Source organism: Syngnathus leptorhynchus, chromosome 1, assembly GCF_054491065.1.
Source record: "Syngnathus leptorhynchus isolate UIUO chromosome 1, UIUO_Slep, whole genome shotgun sequence".
Taxonomy (NCBI): domain Eukaryota; kingdom Metazoa; phylum Chordata; class Actinopteri; order Syngnathiformes; family Syngnathidae; genus Syngnathus; species Syngnathus leptorhynchus.
The window spans coordinates 16,642,585-16,660,713 of NC_141195.1; the positions used below are offsets into that span (position 1 = coordinate 16,642,585).

At 42.5% G+C, this 18,129-nt stretch overlaps 4 protein-coding genes across 9 annotated transcripts; 1 reads left to right on the forward strand and 3 right to left on the reverse strand.

Annotated features, from left to right (window-relative positions):
* The first annotated feature begins 1,457 nt into the window (after positions 1-1,457).
* LOC147062265 (gamma-crystallin M2-like) lies at positions 1,458-2,603 on the forward strand. Its single transcript, XM_085905252.1, has 3 exons — positions 1,458-1,475; positions 1,609-1,851; positions 2,334-2,603. The coding sequence occupies exons 1-3, from the start codon at positions 1,467-1,469 to the stop codon at positions 2,601-2,603; spliced, it is 522 nt and encodes a 173-aa protein (XP_085761378.1). The 5' UTR covers positions 1,458-1,466.
* Positions 2,604-2,914: 311 nt separating this feature from the next.
* Positions 2,915-4,912, reverse strand: LOC147062266 (gamma-crystallin M2-like). 2 transcript variants are annotated; one of them, XM_085938870.1, is made up of 3 exons: positions 4,898-4,912; positions 4,392-4,634; positions 2,915-3,190 (listed from the first exon to the last, which is right to left on the reverse strand). In XM_085938870.1, the coding sequence occupies exons 1-3, from the start codon at positions 4,910-4,912 to the stop codon at positions 2,915-2,917; spliced, it is 534 nt and encodes a 177-aa protein (XP_085794996.1). The 2 variants fall into 2 exon arrangements, with proteins under 2 accessions (XP_085794996.1, XP_085795086.1); XM_085938960.1 differs by lacking the exon at positions 4,898-4,912 and adding an exon at positions 4,712-4,720.
* A 1,123-nt stretch (positions 4,913-6,035) lies between these two features.
* elk1 (ETS transcription factor ELK1) lies at positions 6,036-14,244 on the reverse strand. 4 transcript variants are annotated; one of them, XM_085921121.1, is made up of 11 exons: positions 13,293-14,242; positions 12,140-12,348; positions 11,810-11,974; positions 11,566-11,733; positions 11,460-11,498; positions 10,552-10,962; positions 10,128-10,251; positions 9,321-9,436; positions 9,145-9,228; positions 8,958-9,059; positions 6,036-8,550 (listed from the first exon to the last, which is right to left on the reverse strand). In XM_085921121.1, exons 1-11 carry the CDS (start codon positions 13,315-13,317, stop codon positions 8,452-8,454), a joined length of 1,542 nt encoding a protein of 513 aa, XP_085777247.1. In that variant the 5' UTR covers positions 13,318-14,242; the 3' UTR covers positions 6,036-8,451. The 4 variants fall into 4 exon arrangements, 3 of the variants coding, with proteins under 3 accessions (XP_085777247.1, XP_085777230.1, XP_085777239.1); XM_085921104.1 differs by having other exon boundaries at positions 11,379-11,498; positions 13,293-14,241; XM_085921113.1 differs by having other exon boundaries at positions 11,379-11,498; positions 11,566-11,730; positions 13,293-14,240.
* A 329-nt stretch (positions 14,245-14,573) lies between these two features.
* Positions 14,574-18,115, reverse strand: uxt (ubiquitously-expressed, prefoldin-like chaperone). Of its 2 annotated transcripts, none has more exons than XM_085922357.1 (6): positions 17,963-18,115; positions 17,171-17,252; positions 17,032-17,099; positions 16,769-16,876; positions 16,525-16,588; positions 14,574-15,002 (listed from the first exon to the last, which is right to left on the reverse strand). In XM_085922357.1, exons 1-6 carry the CDS (start codon positions 18,070-18,072, stop codon positions 14,940-14,942), a joined length of 495 nt encoding a protein of 164 aa, XP_085778483.1. In that variant the 5' UTR covers positions 18,073-18,115; the 3' UTR covers positions 14,574-14,939. The 2 variants fall into 2 exon arrangements, with proteins under 2 accessions (XP_085778483.1, XP_085778473.1); XM_085922347.1 differs by lacking the exon at positions 14,574-15,002 and adding an exon at positions 15,018-16,384.
* Between the last annotated feature and the right edge of the window lie 14 nt (positions 18,116-18,129).

Consider the following 18,129-nt stretch of genomic DNA (forward strand, 5'->3'; position numbering starts at 1 on the left):
ACACGGACTTAAAGCTGATTTTGAAAAGAAACAAATTTCACCTCTTGTTTTTTTGCTCTCCATGAAAAACACAGCATCGTCACTTTGGGAGGCACGCTTTTGTTCTCGTAAAGCCGAGCTGAGAGTGACTGTCACAGTGAGGACAAACAAAAGCAAAAACATGAATAGCGTAGAAAAAAATAGCAATGTTGCCCTGTTGCTAAATCTAAAAAGGTTGAAGAGACATTTCTGTCTTCCGAAACACTGAAGAAAAGCTGCTACTGGGTGAGCGAGCGCTCCTCTTGTTTTCTTCATTCTTGTGCTTCCTTATGAAAATATAGAATAAAATATTCATGAAAGTGTGAAGTGTGTAAATTTTTTGAATTGTATCTAAAACTTGGGAGTTAAGCTCCGGGGATAAACTTGACTTGACACACTTGAGGAAGAAAACATTGGCGTAGGACCTACGCCGTAGGTGGTCTTCATTAGCAAGAGTTTTCCAACATCTTGTGTCCAGAGATTTCATTTCTCCCTCTTGATCCTAAAAACAACTACTACGTGTACCCCTAATGGCATAAGAATGAGAAAAAATAATAATAATAATTAGGAGCGTAAAGGCAAATTTCTTTAAGAAAATGTTTTTAATTTTCATCAGAAAAATAATAATTTGGGGGGTTAAAATGTTTGATCCAAATCTTACAAAATGGGGTATGTAGACCTTTTACATCCCCTGTATATAAAAATGTCTGTATTACTAATTAACGGATTGCATTAGCTTAAAAAGTGAAATAATACAATAATGATGTGAAATATGGATAAATTATTTTATTTTAAAAATATGTGCAACATCTTCACATTGTGCCATCATATAATAAACAAATACCTATTTTCCCAGCTACCAAACTTGCCGTCTTACAATAAGGATAAATAATTATGGATAAACTGACTTATGAAACACCCAGGCTCGTCTGTGTTGTCACTTACTAACTGGGGAATTTAAATACCAACACCAAGCTGTTCTGTAAATTGTGACATCCAGAAACGCTGTATTTATGGGGTGTAGCCATAGTTTCCTAGCTTTTTTTTTTTTTTTTTTTAAAGTGTCATTAGGTACCATCTTAGCCCCCCCATGAAACGCAGAAAACCTGAAAATGGTGAAAAACAATTGAATAGTTTAGCTCCATAATTCAGTACTACGTAGTTGTCAATCTTTGCACATGCAATCATTTTCAAACATTGCGGGCCACCTACAATGATGTGGCGGGCCGTATCTGCCCCCCGTGCCTTGTGTTTGACACCCATGATGTACGGGCTTCGTCAAAGGCAAAGCAAAAAGCTATCCAGGCACAGAAAGTGCAAAAATATGTATTGTTGGCGAGAAAGTGCTGACCGGCCCACTCATTGTTGCCAGCCACAATGACACGGGTCACTGGTGGGTTATAAAGGGCCAGAAGCAGCAGTTGGAGTGCGACCGGGTCAGTGACACAATGGGCAAGGTGAGGCTAAACTTGTTTTTGCAATTTATCTCTTCGGGTTATTTCTCGGTCACATCCAACGCAACGCTGTTCGATCCCATCTGAAACCAGCTTCTGGATATTGCTTAACTCTTCTCACGCCGTCTGCTTCTAGATCACATTTTACGAGGATCGAAATTTCCAGGGCCGCTCCTACGAGTGCAGCAGCGAATGTCCTGACCTACACTCGCACTTCAGTCGCTGCAACTCCATCAGGGTGGAAAGCGGTGAATGGATGGTGTATGAGAAACCCAACTTTTCGGGTTATCAGTACTTCCTGAAGAAAGGCGACTATTCAGACTATCAACGATGGATGGGATTCAACGACTGCGTGAGATCCTGCCACATGATACCTAAAGTAAATGTCAGCAGAAATCAATCTATCTAAACATTTATTGAATATCCTACGGTGCTCTGGATTGTCCGTGTATTTGTGCGCTCTTTGTCCCTTGAGGTCCATGGACGAGAATGTAAAAAGACAATTCACCTCACTCGTAATTTTGGCATGCTAGTAGGCCTTAATATGCACTAGTTGATAACTGTGTGCTACTAGTACTATGATGGTGATATTATAAAATGTTGCTAATTAACACTTGTGCTGTAGTTGTATTAGAGACACAGATATGAACTAGTGCACAGTTTTCTATTACTAGTAACACAGAGTTGTTTTAGTAGATTTATTGGTAGGATGTAGTTGCCCTACTAGTTTGGTTGTTTTATTATCGCTAATGATGACAAAGAACATACTCGTACAAAAACAATAGTAGGATATCTAATAAATGTTTAAATGCTAAACACTGTACGACTGACGACTAATGGATCATCTTCTGGTTTCCTCAGCTTCAAGGTTCTCACAGACTTGTCATCTACGAGCGCCCGGAGTTCAAGGGTCAAACCATGGAACTCACGGACGACTGCCCTTCGCTGTACGAACGCTTCCACCATAACAATATCCACTCCTGCCAAAACATCGAAAGCCACTGGCTCCTCTTCGAGCACCCGCACTACAGGGGGCGGCAGTATCTGGTGCGCCCTGGGAAATACGGGCACTTCAACGAATGGGGCAGCTCAAGTCCGAGGGTGGGTTCCATCAAGCGGATCAGCCTGTAGGAGAAGGGCCTTTGCGCATATTGTTGAAATAGATGACTGTCAATAAATGCTGAAATAAAAAATACTTAGTGACTGTACTTTTGCTTGGTGCGATCAAAGTTCTCAAAAACAGAAACCAGTCAATAAATGGTGCAAGTCTACTTTTAAGAACCATGGCTTGTAATCTTAAAAAAGCTCATAAGCCAGATCATTTGAATCACAATGCACCACTGTAAGTGGCAACAAACACACTGAAAGAGAAGCAAAATCAAACAAGAGTGAAGAGTTAAGCCAAGCATGTTTATTGAGAACAGGGGAAAAGGAAGGAGGTCCTAGATGGAGTCAGTGATCCGCCTGAGGGAGCCGATCCTGGGGCTGGCGCCTCCCCAGTCGCTGAACCGCCGGTACTCCCCGGGCCTCAGGTAGAAGGGCCGACCTCTATAGTTGGGCTGGTCGTACAGCAGCCATTGGCCGTCGACCACGTTGCACGAATTCACGTCAGACATACGCAGGCGGTCCTGGACGTTGGGGCAGTCGTCGCTCACCTCCTGCATTTGACCGCTCATATCCGGGCGCTCGTACAATCGGATTTTGTAGGAGCCTCGGTGCTGCGGAAGAGACACAGTCAGTGCAAAAGATGAACCTTGGCAGAAAAGCTAGTTTAGTTTAGTTAGTTTTGTTTTCACTTCACTGGAGCACAATTGTAACTCAAGTCATTGGTCACAAGGCAAGGCAAAAAAATTGTCTAATCAAAGGCTCATGTGGCAAAAATCTTGTAAATTGGGCCACGAGCAAGATTTTTGAAAATGAGACAGTTAATTTTGTCAACTTGTGATGGGCGCAATTACAGACTTCAGCCCCCAACTGAGTGTCCTTGCTCATGACTTGCAATTGAGCTTTGAAGATCCAGAGTCACTTTCGAGCAAGGACCAGATTTTCATCGACTATAGAAACGATCAAAAATAGTTGAGCTAACAATATTAGCACTCCATACTTAATTGTTTGGTTTATTTGTCAGTAGGTAGCGGGCGCTATGTGTTTCGTGATGTTTACATGTGCGATTATACACAGGTAATAGATTTTTCTGTTGATTATTTTGTCAATGAATCAGATAGAATGATACCAGTCAAAAGCTAATTTTAATTTTAATTTTAAGATTCAAACATATGTTCCTAAATTTATTTTTGATACTTCTTTTAAAAAATGTCTGTCCTTTTTTTCTAATAAATCACGTTTTTAAACTATTTTTAAAAAGTTTGTGTTTAAAAAAACCTTGCGAAATTCAGATTCTACCATGCATTCTAATTTACAGTTACGATATTTAAGAAATAAATTCCAGCTGTTGCTGAACCTAACCATTACGTCATAAATATGATTAAATATACGTATTACTATATTACATATCATATTATTGTTACTATCTTTGGAGTCTGAAATTCCAATTATTAAGACAATTTTAAATCAAACAAGGTATTTTTTTAAACAATTAATTAATCATCAATTATTCGATAATCAGTTAGTTGTTAATCGATTAATTATTGCACCACTACATTAGAGTATAAACTGCTGTGTACTTGAGTTAAAAATGTATTTCTTTGCACACACGCTGGTGAGATTTGCCAAGTTTAGGCTCCACCCCCTATATTATAATGGTAACGAAAGCCAGACTTGCCAAAGGCCTAGCAGTAAAATTAATTAAAAAAAAAAAAAAAACGAGCCTTGCCTTAAACTGTCGAAAGAAAGAACAAGCAGAATATGTCTCCGATGCCACGTTAGGTTTTCAGTGCCGTAAATTTGCAACAAACTTACCAGCGGAATCATGCGACAGGAGCGGATGCAGTCATTGATGCCTATCATGCGCTGGTTGTCCGAATACTCTCCCCTGCGCAGGAAAAACTGGTGGCCCAGGTACTGGGGCCTTTCATACACCATAAAACAGCCGCTCTCCACCCGGATGGAGTTGCAGCGGTTGAAATAGGGATGCAAGTCGGCGCAGTCGCTCACGCATTCGTGGTGCCGACCTTGAAAATTTCGGTCCTCGTAGAAAATGATCTGCAGACACACGGTCGGACGTGAGAACGGGCTCCGTGTGTTATCTACTTTTTTGCAAGCTAACAAAGCCAACTTACCTTTCCCATTGTTCTCTCTGTGGGCCCGACTAATGCTCAATGGGCATTGGAGGTTGCGACGGCCTTTTATATTAAGTAGCAGTGTGATGGCACAGCATAAAGTATTGTCATCCAAATGTGTTTTTATGAGCTCAAATCTGGTTATGTATGGTGGCGCTGGTGTGATGGCCACTTATTGTTGTCCGCTTTTGACATGTTCATCACTATTGATAAAAACAGTGCAGGGCTCACTGCACCCGGTATCAGCAAAACAGCAGCAGCCTTTATGTGTGGTGTGGCCTTTTCACTCACATACACCCCAAATGGTGCGAGCTAGGGTGTGGCCATTAATCACGTTGATTGATTAATATATATAAACTATTCTTTTATTATCATTATAGCTCAGGACAATCATGAAAAAAGATTGTTTCGACAGTTTGCCTCTAAAACATGGCTAGAGAGAGGAGCTACTTTACAGAAGTACAACTCCTCTTGCAATTATCTTTCATTCACGCAAAGATACTGAAATAGTTCGGACATAAACCGCACGCAAAGATTCAAACAGGAGAGCAAGAGAGAAGAGAAAGAAAAACTCAAACTGACAAAGTGGAATCAATTTCATGTTTTTGCATGGAAGGAAGGAAGGAAGGCAATGGCGCATTAAATTGATACACAACCCAAGCTCCTCTTGAATAAATACAAAATATTCAAAACACATATTTTGGTACAGATTTTAGTAAGTATAATTGAAGTTGACAGATGTGATTTGCTTTCACTGGCTACACAATATGATCTGGCGGACCAGATCTGGTCCCCAGTCCTTGTCTTTGAGACCCATGTCAAGGGTCAAGGGTGAACGTCATGAGTAATGGCCAATATTGATGAAATGACGCCTCCTTGTGGCCAATAGTGTTTCACTATAGTTACAGCTCTCTCTTCACTTACCCGTTTTACTCATATATTCATCCCATAATAAAACTAATTGTTGTAGAATTCAAAATGCTAATGGTACTGTTATAAATCTGTGCACATGGGATTATTAGTAACATTAAATCTAAGACAATAAACAGAAGTATATCAGTAGACATTTCCTGATGTCTTTTCTACAGGCCAGTCTACTAACAGTAATGACAAGGGCGTGTGGTGGCCATTTTTGACTATCGAGAAAAATATGTCGATTTTCCCAAACGGCTGTTGGGGTTGAAACTGTCTTATCGCCGATTACATTTCAGTTGCTGTAGAACCGTTACACTACCACCCCAGCATAAAGTTTAAGCTTTAGAAACTAGCGTTTGTGCTAAATATGCAAGAACAGATATCATACAAACAACAGAAGTCTCAGCAGTTTGAATGGGACACTTTAATTACACTTCACCCCATAAATTTGCATTGTATGTGTGTGTGCGTGTGTTTGTGTGTGCGTGCATATGTGTATGCATATAATACAGTACTGTACATGTCATAGAAAAACAGACATCTGTACATTAACAAACATTAGGGGGGGGAGAGAATACGACCCATAAAAAATAATTTGTCTTCTTTATATTTCCAGTAAATATGAATACGTATCAGAAAAATAAATTCCCTCTTTCCCTGCCCCTCTTTGACATCACTAAACTCCTCAGCCTATGGCTAGAAAGGAAGAGCGGGGCCAAAGAGGATTTGACACATTTATATCCCGTTCTACAACAACCCCCCACCTCATCGTAGCTATGCTACGTTTATCTTAGCACACAAAAGAGAAGACTGGAGGAAAGCTCTTATTCTAAAAGCACCTCCACCAATCATCAAAGACAGCTCCAGGATTTTTTTTTCTCCTGGGATTCACAGGGTTCTTGACCAGGACAGAGATGGTTGAGAAAATAATTGATTAATATATTTTACAGTATAAAATAAAATGCTGAAGGGGCTTAACTGGGGCTACACAGATTTCCGACGGGGCTATAACTCCCCTTAACCCCGGGTGTAGCGCCACTCCTTACAGCTGTATTGAGACCAAAACAGCCAATCTTGCAGAGGCTTCCCAAGTGACGTCATCAATATAAAAACATTCTTCCTGTTCTGCTGGTGAAAGGAAAAGTTCATCCAAAATGTTCTGTCATGAATGGCTTAGTGTAGGCCATGCCCACGAGAGACAGCGAGAGAAAGAAAAAAAAAAAACATCACATCTGCGTCACTGGCAACGTCTTTAAGGCTTTTTTGGGGCATTCTTGTTCTCTTCAATAGACAAAATAAAGCAGCGTCTCTCTCTGCTAGAAAAATAGAACAGTCGAACGCGATGGCTTAGTGCTGCGTTCAGGAGACTGGGAAACGGTACCATCGTCTCACAGACGGGGTTTTTTCTAACCCAGGAGTAAACTGCACTTGGCTCTAATTGGACATCTTTGGCAGCTTCATTTTTTGTGACGAGGATGCACGAGCTTTCAAGCAAGGTGAGGAAACCTTTGCATTTGATTTCTAAAATGAACGCACAGGCCAGTTCAGATGAGTAAACTAAAAGAGAAAGTAATTTTCATTGTTCCTAATTGTATAATTTACATTGGACTCCATGAAAATTAGCCAATTATTTAATAAATCATGATTGTTTGTTTGTGCCGATATTTTGCATTGAATGTAAAATAGTTTATTTGAGCAGAAAATCCTGCATTTTTTTAATTGTAAATTCCATAAATTTTAATTAATAGGCCAAATATTTGAATTTAATTTCTTTTATGATTAAAAATATATATTACATTATTCAATGAGATAAATGGAAAGAAATAATACATATGTTTTAAATCACTAACTTTGGGAAAAAATGTGGATAAATTAATGCAACAAATATTGCAGGACTCCTGATAATGTAAATGCTTGGTGGGTCTGATTAAACTACGGAATGGTCATATGTAGGCCACCCGTGATTTAGAGGATTTCCATCTTTTACATCCAATCATCATCACCACATGTAGAGAGGCCTCAGGGATCGATGCTCGGCACCCATGGGTTTTTCATTTACTGACCCATATACCCAAAAGGGCGAAAAAACAGTCACTGTGTCACTCAGCGTCCAAAATAGTTCGGCTGTTCGTGTGTGTGTAAACAACAGTCAATGTCGGGTTCCCATGGATAACATAGGAACGTAAAAACAAACAACCGCATAATGTTCTTCTGTCCTCTGTGATATGTTCAAGGTCATCACAGACATTGTCATTGTGCATCAAATTAGTTGTCCACCAACCAGTAAACAAGGAAATTGGGGCTTTAGGAAGGTGCAGTGGCAACTATCCTCCAGTAGAGGGTGCTCAAAAAGCCCACAAGATGGAATGAAGCCAGGAATAGTATCCTGACGAGACCCGGCAGCACCGAGGAAGGTCTGCGGGTGCACCCAAAACAAAAAACGTCTCTGGACAATGAACCATGGGCCATGTTCATCATCTTTATCATGCTGTCCAGTAAGGCATAGCCTGAAACAAAAACTCACTCCAAAAGGAATGATAATCAGACTGAAGACATGAGCATCCATTGTTGGTAAAAGACAATGTCAGCTAGCAGGGAATAAATAGGGAAAAAAAGGAAGCCTCATCCTCATAAATATTAATGAGAAGGCGGAGCTTTAGCTCTTTGGGGGGAAAAAAATATTTTCCTCTTCTTTGTAAACAGGAAAAATCTGATGCGTCTTCTTGTAGGTCACTCCAACTGGAGAAGGTACGGCGACGGTGATGCCGCCATCTTGGCAAGTGGCGCAAATAACACGGTAGCCTTCTGATGCGCAAATGCAACGTTCAGGGCTTCTGGGGACCGGGTGACAGGACCACAGGGGTGGAGAGACCGTCCACACTCAGCGCCGGGATGTGAATTTGGTTACTGCCGTTTGTCGGGAACTGTAAGAGACAAGCCATTTACAGTCAGATCGCCAATTGCATTTGACAAACTAGGCCATTTACAAAACCTAAAGCAGAACTAAGACCACCGGCGGAGAACTATAATTATGTTCAGTCGGGATCTGTTGAAAAAAAAAAAATGCTTCTAAAGCCAGTTAAAGTGAAGAAATTTATTAATTTGCTAAGAAGAACAAAGCAAGGCACATTAATTAGACACTAATTGCTCTAGTGAGCCACATGAAGCGATGTGGCAGGCCGCATAAGGCCTGTAGACTTCATGGTTGACACCCGTGGTGAAAATGATTAATACAGGCATAACCTAAAAATAACCTCTGCCAATTCCAAGAGTCACTGTATTTTTGAGCGGTTTCCTTTTCCTGAGAGGAGAGAAAACGAGGGCCAGTTACCTGGAAGGAGAGTTTGGCGGGCGAGCGAGGTGCGATGGGACTGAGCGTACTCCAAAAGTGGATGGTGGATGGGAGGGGACTGGGAGTCAACAGGACCGGAGTCTGGGAGGCAAACAAGTCAGTAGGTTCAGTAGCGTATGCAACACATGGGCACTGACGCCATTACTCCGGCCGAACATTGGCTTACCAGAGCGTGCGAGGTGATGACAGTGGGCGTCAGAGTGTTGGTTGCTGAGCCGGGTGCAAGCAAACTATTGACGGCGGCATTGACCTGCCGGAGATAAAAACAGGAAGTGGTTTCATGAGTCAGCAGGATGCGAGTGTCGTATCGCCACCTAAACTGATGTACGTAGGTGTCATCACCTTATCCAGAGAGAGGCCTGGGGGGAGGGAGGGCAGCTCCAAGCCTCTGGGCTTCTTCGGTTTGGGAGGAATGACGTCTGGACTGGAGATGGATGATGTCACTGCAGGCGCAGACCCTACAACATACATCAAATCTGTGTTGATGTTCCAGTGCATGTTTTGACAAAAGGGACATGGTTCCAAGAAGGAGGCATTTATTTTCACATTATCGATAAAGAAATCAATATTTACTTCGAGTATTATTTCTGTGGAAGTTGATGCAAGCTCGCGCTCGGAAAACCAATGACAGTGAGACCTGGAAGGGTGTGATTGGGCCGAACGATCCCTCCCGATCAGAACCTGAGTAGGGTTTTGTTCCTGGACTTCTGTGTTCGTCATGGATTGTTGATAACAAAGACAATGTTAAAACATAAGGGCTTCCATACGCGCACTTAGCATCAGGATAACCTCAGCCGCAGTTCGATTTTCGACTTTGGTCGTGCCATCAATCTTGCGGCTGCGTGTCTTAGTGAAGGGTTGGGGCGACGCTGTCACCAGCTGTTGGTGGGGAAATATGCCAGTCCAACCTGGCAGACCCAAACATAATGTGAAGGTCTGCTGGGAACATCTAGCAGAGTCCCCCTGTTAGAAGGAGTTACAGCTTCCACCTCCAGCGGAATTTCACTCATATTCCAGAGGAGGCGGGGGACATTGAGTCAGAGTGAATCATGTTCCACACCTCCAATTTCAAGGGAGATGACCAGTTAAGTGGCCGATACCTGACGTGATGGCAATCCCCGAATCTGCATCAACTTTCTCGCTTGCTACCTGATTGTGTGTCTTTTCCTTCTCCCTCTGGTCTCCCTTCCCGAGGCTGGGTGCTGGGAACGGGCAAAGCTTCAACAATGGTGAGGGTCGTCTGAGGGTCTCCCACGCCGCAAATGTGAGGAACCTGAGGAAGGTAATGGCACAAAGACAAGAGATGAGCAAACAGATAGCGATGACACCAGAATTATTTGTTGACGAAAGGCTTGCAGCACAGTACTCGCTTAGAGTACTGACAAAATGAAAGCACTATGTTGCTCACGGAACATGGTGGCAAAAATAACTGCTTGCACATGCAACAGGTTTGAATTATTATTTCATGGGCATTTTCTTGGGCCTAAAACTCTCTAGCGAACACCATTAAATGTATTTTTTCCATTGATGTCAAAATCCCCAAGTTCCTTTAGTTAGACAAGACCGCTGTTACCTCTTCCACCCGTTTATCCTCCAGCTCAACCATCTCCAGAAGCTCCTCCTCTGATGGCAGGGTCTCCTCCTTGATGACAATGGGCGGTGGGGGCGGGCGTGTTATGGGTGGCCCAACGGAAGGAGGTGTGGACGTCATGGCAGCGCGCTGTTGCTGCGATGGAGGAGGGTTGATGATGACCAAGACGGGCTGAGAGGGAGTCGGGTGGGGAGGCAAGCCAGCGACGTTGGCCAATCCCCCGCTGTCATCCTGCGGTGACGTCTGGGGGCTCACAGTCACGTGGGGCGGCTGCACAGAACTGACCGAGCCCCCGACAGGAGCCAACGGAAGGAGTGGGGTTAGGGAGGACGGGTCCTTGACACTGGTGAGGTAAATGTGGGGATGGTCGATCAAAGGAGGTCCTGGAGGATTCTGGCAGACACAGGACAACTTGTCAGCACATATTTGAATTCACACCGGCACTAATTTAAGCACAGGTTTCTCCATAAACTCGCCATTCTAAGATGTATTTATTTATTTTTCTAACAGACCCTCGCTCATTGACTGTCCTTTTCTCCAATTTTGCACTCTGGCCAACGTACTGACTATCATAAAAGTATGTCTTTGGCGCCACCTTGTAGGGTCTTGGTGCAAAAGAACCAGCTTTGTGTGGGGCTAAATTTTCCCAAAAAGTACTGGCTTCAAACTTGGAGCGATTGACCAAAATCTCTTGGACAAGTTTGTCTTCAATGGAGCAAAATACAAAATAAGCCTAAAATGTTGCGTTCCGAGCAAAACGGCTGGCCTACTGTGTCTTTTCAGTGTCGGCTTCTTGAGATGACCCTGACCTGTGAATGACCGGAGGTGTTGGCAGCCGTCTGGGGGCTGACGACAGGCGTAGGACACGGTGAAGGATGCGTGACAATCACCTGACGAGATGAATCGGCAAGCACTGACGGAGGGGAAACCTGGGAGGAGGCGGAAGAGGAGATTTAGCAGGGTGGGGTCCAGGATTTTTGCACTGGTCTCCCTCACCTCTTTGGGCGCACGGTCCAGCTTGGGGACAGGGTCTAGTAGCAGTTCAGCTTTGACTGGTCGAGGGTTGGGCGCGGCCTGCAGCGATTGAATGGTGAAGGTGGAGTACAGGCCCGACTTCATGTAGTCGTTTCGAGAACTCTTTTGCGAGTTGCCGGGCGATGACTTCTGACGATCAACGTACGAATCAATGAATCATTTGCAATTGTGACGCATCTTATTGGGTCCGCGAGTCCGCACCCACCTGTACTACATTCTTGGACGGGCAGCTTTTTGTTTGGCTATTGGCGTCCGGATTGTCCTGTCTTTGGCTGTCTTCGGGGTTGTGTGTCCCGTCCGGCAAGGACGGATCAGGCTGGCTCACAAATCTGTACACAAACTTCTGTCCGCTCACCTTCTTGATGATATTCTGGGAAAATATGGACAAATACATGCTATTCACTTCATTTTATTTCATGTAAATTTCCTCTTGGGAAAGATCTGTGGTTGTATTTATCGCTTGAAAATATGCTTTTTATTAAAGTGTTAATTTTAGCAGGGTGACAACACTTGTTTGAGTAGTATGGAGTAACACCTTGTCATAGTAGTATCTGAGCGCGCGGCTGAGTTTGTCGTAGTTCATGTTGTGTTTGTTCTTGCGCAGGCCCCACAGGCGAGCCACTTCTTCGGCGTCTAGCAGCTTGAACTCTCCGTCCTCGCCGGTCCATGAAATCAAATGACGCTGGCGCTGGTCGTCCAGCAGATGGAGCAGGAACTGCCAGAGTGTGATAGACGGGTCCATGGCTGGAATGGCAGAAATTCAACAGGGAACGCTCACAAGATCGCTTGATGATTTATAACAATGAAGTAATCAAACTGCACTGACACATGGACACGCAGATCCTCCTCACACATGCAAATAGGCATTATTGTCAATGACCGAGCCGTTATGCAACAAACGCGTCAATCATCTCAGATATCACCATGGCAACCAGTAACCATGGAGCTTCAGAGCCGTGCCGCTCTGCTCAAAGGCACTTCAGTTGCTGTGTGTTGCAAACCACACTGACAAGATAGAGCTGAATCCAGGTCAGCCTAAAGTGGACCATCACGCTCCTTGGTCTTAACTTCCGTGCTCCACCATCAAACCGCAACACTCCAAATTCCTCAGGTGGATGACACACCCCCATTTCCTTATCACTTGTGACACCACTACCTCGCCAACTGACAAGATCCATCAGAGCGGACGTAGCATCTGTAAAGCTGATCTTTATACAGACAAAGTGCTGCCGGATGCAGTAGTATGAGTACTTTGCAGTATTAGTATTTAGGGCTGTACAATTTATTGAATTTTAATCATGCTGGCTACTTTGGCTGGCACCATTAAATTAACTTGATCCTTGGCAATATGTCCAGTTAAAACACAGGCTGTGCTGCATTGCTAGTCAAGCACTTTCTCAACTAGTTGTCAGACAAACAAAAGGGTCGCACTAGACGTACTGTTATGTAGTCCCGATGGCAAAAATGAGCAGCAGTGGTCGTCAAGGCAACAACCAGAAAAAGATGGAAGTTCAGAGCTTCCTTGCATAGAAGAAATTACTGACATCCCATCATGCCTTGTCAACACACATGCACAAATACAATAACATTGATGAGTGCACTTCACTTGGCACCCAAATAATTACAATTGAAACATGTTGCGCTATCACGCGTGCATACACAAGCGCAGGCAGAGACACACGCCTTACCGTTGATGAGCGGGTTTGAATCCATCTTGCTCAAATTGCTCTTATCGTTGTTACGCGTGTACCAGCCGTCTCACAGATCCTCCATGTTGTTTTGTGTTGGTCCTCTTCTTTCCCACCGCCCCTCTCGTATTTGTTTGCTCAAGTGTGTGTTTGTGTGTACGCGTGTCCGTGTTTGCGGCTGTCAGAGCAGCAGCTTGTCGGCGGACTTGCGGCTGTTACGTAACCGCTCCGAGGCGCCACTGCCGGGATCCGCAGCCTCCATGCTAACAACCAAACCTCCAAATGTAGAAACTTACAAAGCAAAACAAAACAAGAGGCTCAATAATAGACAACAAGCCCTCCGCCCCTCCTAAAAAACTAAATAGAATAGTGCTTCCACGCACTTAAAAAAATCAACCTAACAGACGTCTAAAGTGCTGAGTCTGTCCACTTGTGCGTTTTGCGAGGACGCCGATGGAGTTGTTTTCTTCTGCGCGTTGCTAAGTGCTAAGCTAAACTGCCCACTTTCAAATCTCGTCCGCCCCCGGTGGTTCTCGCGGTATCTATTCAAAGTTGAGTTAAGGGTTTTTTAAGAGTCCGGGCAAGCAAAATTCAATTTCCCTGGAGTGGAGTGTATTTGTTTTGTTAGCCTATCGTGCTAGGTCATCTAGCTCGTTAGCCTTAGCTCTTGTGACAGCTCCCAAGAACCCCCCGCCTCTCGCGTGTACGTCAGTCCGCCAACGCCACTCCACTGCGGGGGCTGCTGCCACTAAGTTCATCCCAGAAAGCCAGAAAACTCTGCCTTGAAACGTCAAAAAGTCGTCAGCAAAATCGGCACGTGTTATTTCCGAGTGTATATCAACGAAGAAACCAAAATTAGATCGCTTATTTGTTTTTGTTTTTCTCCCACTTCCGGTTTGGACGAACGCTTCCACCTCACTAGTTTTTACCTGCGTTGAGTTCCGTTGTTGAAAATCTTCGGTTTCCCGCCTATTACTTTCAGACTAAAAGTTTTGCTGGCGTTATATTGGTTCCGAGATATTGATAACGTGCTGCACATGGCAATTTCTTTTCAGATCCTTAACTCCAGGGTTGTCAAAACGTTCTCCTGCAAGGGTCAAATGCAGAAAAAGGGTAATTGCGATTTGAGAAACGTCTGACATGTTTTTACTAAAAAAAAAAAAAAAGTGCGTGTGTAATCTCGTATTTTATATTATATTTCATATATATAACTTGTGCACAACATAATAAAACATCCATGGCCTCACTCAGGTTCTACACAATTAAAATACAAACAAGAAATTTGGAGAAAAAGCGACTTTTTGTCATTTATTTACATTTTGAGGAAATTATATAAAAATAATCAATTTAACATAATGTCAAATAATGCTTCCTTCTCCTGTCCTTGATGACCCAGCATTAATTCAGCATCATGTAACCATGGCAACGGTCCTGTTAGGATGCCAGAGCAGCATCGTTTCCATCAAATTGCACCCAATCCATCCAGATGTGGACATAGCATGACATCTCATTGCTGGCACTTGTCCATATGAGAATTCAAAAAATCTGGTCACCACAGAAGAACCACAAAATGTTCAGGTTGATCCTACATATTGGGTGCTACTGGACCTCGTCACTCTTCACAAGGCGTCCAAAAACAGTAAAAATCTAGAAGACTTCTCTTCTGCGGCATTCTGGAAGCTCCGTCAAACCTTGAAGTTCTCGCAGACCCTGAAAGATGGATGACAAGGCGGTCAACAGTGCCCTAGGATGTTCAAGCCTTTGATTGCCTCCAATTTTAATGAACTGGACCGAGAACCACACCAACACAGAATAGGGATGATGATTGCTAGCCAGGGAACCAATGGTCATAGTTATAGGGTGGGAGGTAGGGTCATCACTCAGCCAACATACATCTCAAAATATCTGCTTCCTCCTACGTTAGGCCTTCGACTACTTCATTTTAAATTGCACCATGTTTTTGTGGTCAGTAAAAAAAAATCTTTGGGATATATTGTACATTTTATCACTGAGGCACAAATCAAATAAAATGGCAATAGGAAAGTAGTAATTTTGTAGGCGTTGCGAAGCAACGACCTGGCATTTCTATAGAATAAAATCATCCTTACGCCATTACTTTTGAGGGTGTAAAATAAGTTTGAAATTATACTTTAAAGTGTTTTGAGATTATATTTTGGGTTTATTATCATAGGCAACCATGAATTTATTCACAGATTCCCGTGATACGTTAGGGTTTGGTAACTGCCATGAATAGCAAGGGTTCAAAGACATGTTCTAACATCTGGAATCCCTCAAACTTCAGTCCATCACACGGCACTTCCATTAACACTTTCAGCACTGTTAACGTGAAATGTCGTCAACAGGAACCTAACAAGGAGTGCCAGCGACACATTTTGAAATCAACTATGTTTTTTATGAGAATGGGCAGATAAAAATCTTGGGACAGATGTGGTCTTTAATCTGGAGGAGTTTAAAAGAAAAAAAATATGGCAAACAGATGTCAGGATTGAGTCTCTTTCGGATGAGATCACGGATACGCTGGAACTTTGCAACATTGACCTTTACGAGCAGTTTGTGATTCATCAAGGGTTTGTCATGTTAAATTTATAACAAAGACTGTCTCAAAAGAGAGAGGAGATAATGGACTACTACTAAAATAGCGTGCAGATTGTTTACGAAGTTTACCAGATGCAAAACTGTTACATTGATTGTTTTTAGTATCAAAAGCACATTTTCACAATTGTCATAAGCATTGTACAATAGTAAAGGACTGTTTAGATGTTTGTGATGTCAGTCAGGAAAAAATATGAGTACTAAAGTCACTCTTGTACATCAAATATTTTTTCGCAAATAACTTGTTTCCTGCTTTTTTGGTCCAAAATAAGTGATTTGGGTAAAACCAACATATGCACTGACCCCTACTAAATGGACCAAGGAAGAAAGTCCAATCTGTCATTTGTGTTGTGAGCATTGAAAGATCACTCAGAGTGCTCTAAATTGGCTGGAATCAATGAGTTCTTTTTAGAAAATAGCTGCCATTGAAATATCCATCTCAATACTGGTAACAGAGGGATATGTACCAAGCTCCCCTGCTGCAAGGAAAACAAAAGCAAACAAAAAAAACAGCATGCAGATCCATCATTTTGAATGAACAAACACGACCAACTTGACTAAAGCTTATGAAAGCTATTCATGTTGTTTTTATGTGTGTGATGGTGATAATGAGACTGACCTCCAGCACCATCCGGATGTTTGCCTTAATTTGGGCAGAGTCTTTGGTCAGCTGATCTGTAAAGCTAACACACACATTTACGCAAAAGCAAAATTAGCATAGGCGGTGGTCATCTTGCAATGGGAAAAATGGACAAAACTGGCCAAGACTTTGCTACCACTTTGTAAAATATTTAAAGTCAAACTAGATTTTTTTAGGAGGTAAATTTCCCATATCTTGTCAAATTGTGTGAGTATTCACTGACGCTGTTAGTTGACTTGTCTTCTTTTCAATGAAGTGCAGCGCTTCAGCGTGGTCCATCTCCACAAAGAAGCCAAAGCCCACCAACACAAAGATCTTGGATGAGTCCTCCCTGTGAAGATGAGGACATGCAATAATACTGTCTTTTTAACATTTTTTATTATTAAGCCATTGATTTGTACTTGTACACAGGCGGAAAGATATGCTTGACTAAATAAAGCAGTTTTAGCCTTTGTTGTAGTATGTGGGAGAACTACAAGCGCTTACACTTCAGCCTGAACATAGAAGTTACAGCCGAGGTCAACATCTGCTTTGAGGTGGTGAGAATCCGTCTCCTGTAGACACACACAACACACGTATATCATACCCAGAATGCTTAAGTGTGTGTGTGCACATGTGTGTGTACCTGAAGAGACTTTAAGGTGTTTTGCAGTTGCAGGTAATGAGAGGCTTGCTCATAAACAGTATCGCGTTGCTCCATCACTTTTCTAAAAACGACAAACATTAGCTGTTGAGCATAGGGCCTGACCGATTAATCAGCTAGCACATTAAATCAGCCGTTAACAGCTCTTTCCTATGTATTAAGATAATGATATTCAAATATCCCCAATGCCCCAAAAGTAATAAATAACAATTGTTTTTTGCAGTTAATCAAATACTACAGGAGAAAGTATTGTAAAACAGTCCAATGTTATGCTAATATTGAATATCATGCAGTAAGTGCTTTGGGATGAACCAGCTGATTTTTCAATTATCTGAATTTTACTCTGCCAAAATACCGGCCTGAAAAAAAACCCTGTCAGGCTCAGAACCTCTAAAACAAATTTGACTTCAGCAAGAAATATTCGGTTAATAAAATAAATAATACATGTCAGTAATATAGGGAAATTATTTAAATTCATTCATTCGTTCATCTAACAAACCGCTTATTCTCATGTGGCGGAAATGCATGTTTTATTTTCATTTAAGGTACCAACATTTATACACTAAAGTGAAGGATATATCCTAACAACACACCCAATATGCAGGCTTTCAATCAACTTATTAATAAAGGCGCCAGGTAAACGTGTTGCTGTCAAAAGCAGTACGATTTAATGCAACGCGCAGTATGTGTGCTGCGTATCAGTTTTGTTAGTACAACTAACTAACAAGAACCCATGATGAGAACGATTATCACAGTGATCCGTCAATCTCTTACTGTAAATCTTTCTTCAGTACTTCGTCAATAAACCTTTCATATTGCAGCACCTTCGAAGCCACTGTAAACTGAGAATTATCGTTAGTTTTAGAACTAGCTGGAGGCGCCATTGCCGTTTGCTTGACACCAGGACGCAATAATATGACGTCAGGAGGCGGGGCCACGCT

Excerpts from the sequence above, each read along its gene's own strand:
- LOC147062265 (XM_085905252.1), top strand. Across the intron at positions 1,852-2,333 it reads CCTGCCACATGATACCTAAA|CTTCAAGGTTCTCACAGACT; the intron begins GTAAATGTCAGC and ends TGGTTTCCTCAG.
- uxt (XM_085922347.1), bottom strand. The coding sequence starts at position 18,072 with ATGGCGCCTCCAGCTAGTTCTAAAACTAACGATAATTCTCAGTTTACA. Across the intron at positions 17,100-17,170 it reads ACACCTTAAAGTCTCTTCAG|GAGACGGATTCTCACCACCT; the intron begins GTACACACACAT and ends GTGTGTCTACAG. Across the intron at positions 16,385-16,524 it reads ACATCCGGATGGTGCTGGAG|CAGGGGAGCTTGGTACATAT; the intron begins GTCAGTCTCATT and ends TTTTCCTTGCAG.
- LOC147062266 (XM_085938870.1), bottom strand. Across the intron at positions 3,191-4,391 it reads CCTGTCGCATGATTCCGCTG|CACCGAGGCTCCTACAAAAT; the intron begins GTAAGTTTGTTG and ends TCTCTTCCGCAG.
- elk1 (XM_085921104.1), bottom strand. The coding sequence starts at position 13,317 with ATGGATTCAAACCCGCTCATCAACG. Across the intron at positions 12,349-13,292 it reads TTCAAACCCGCTCATCAACG|CCATGGACCCGTCTATCACA; the intron begins GTAAGGCGTGTG and ends CTGCCATTCCAG. Across the intron at positions 10,252-10,551 it reads AGGATAAACGGGTGGAAGAG|GTTCCTCACATTTGCGGCGT; the intron begins GTAACAGCGGTC and ends TACCTTCCTCAG.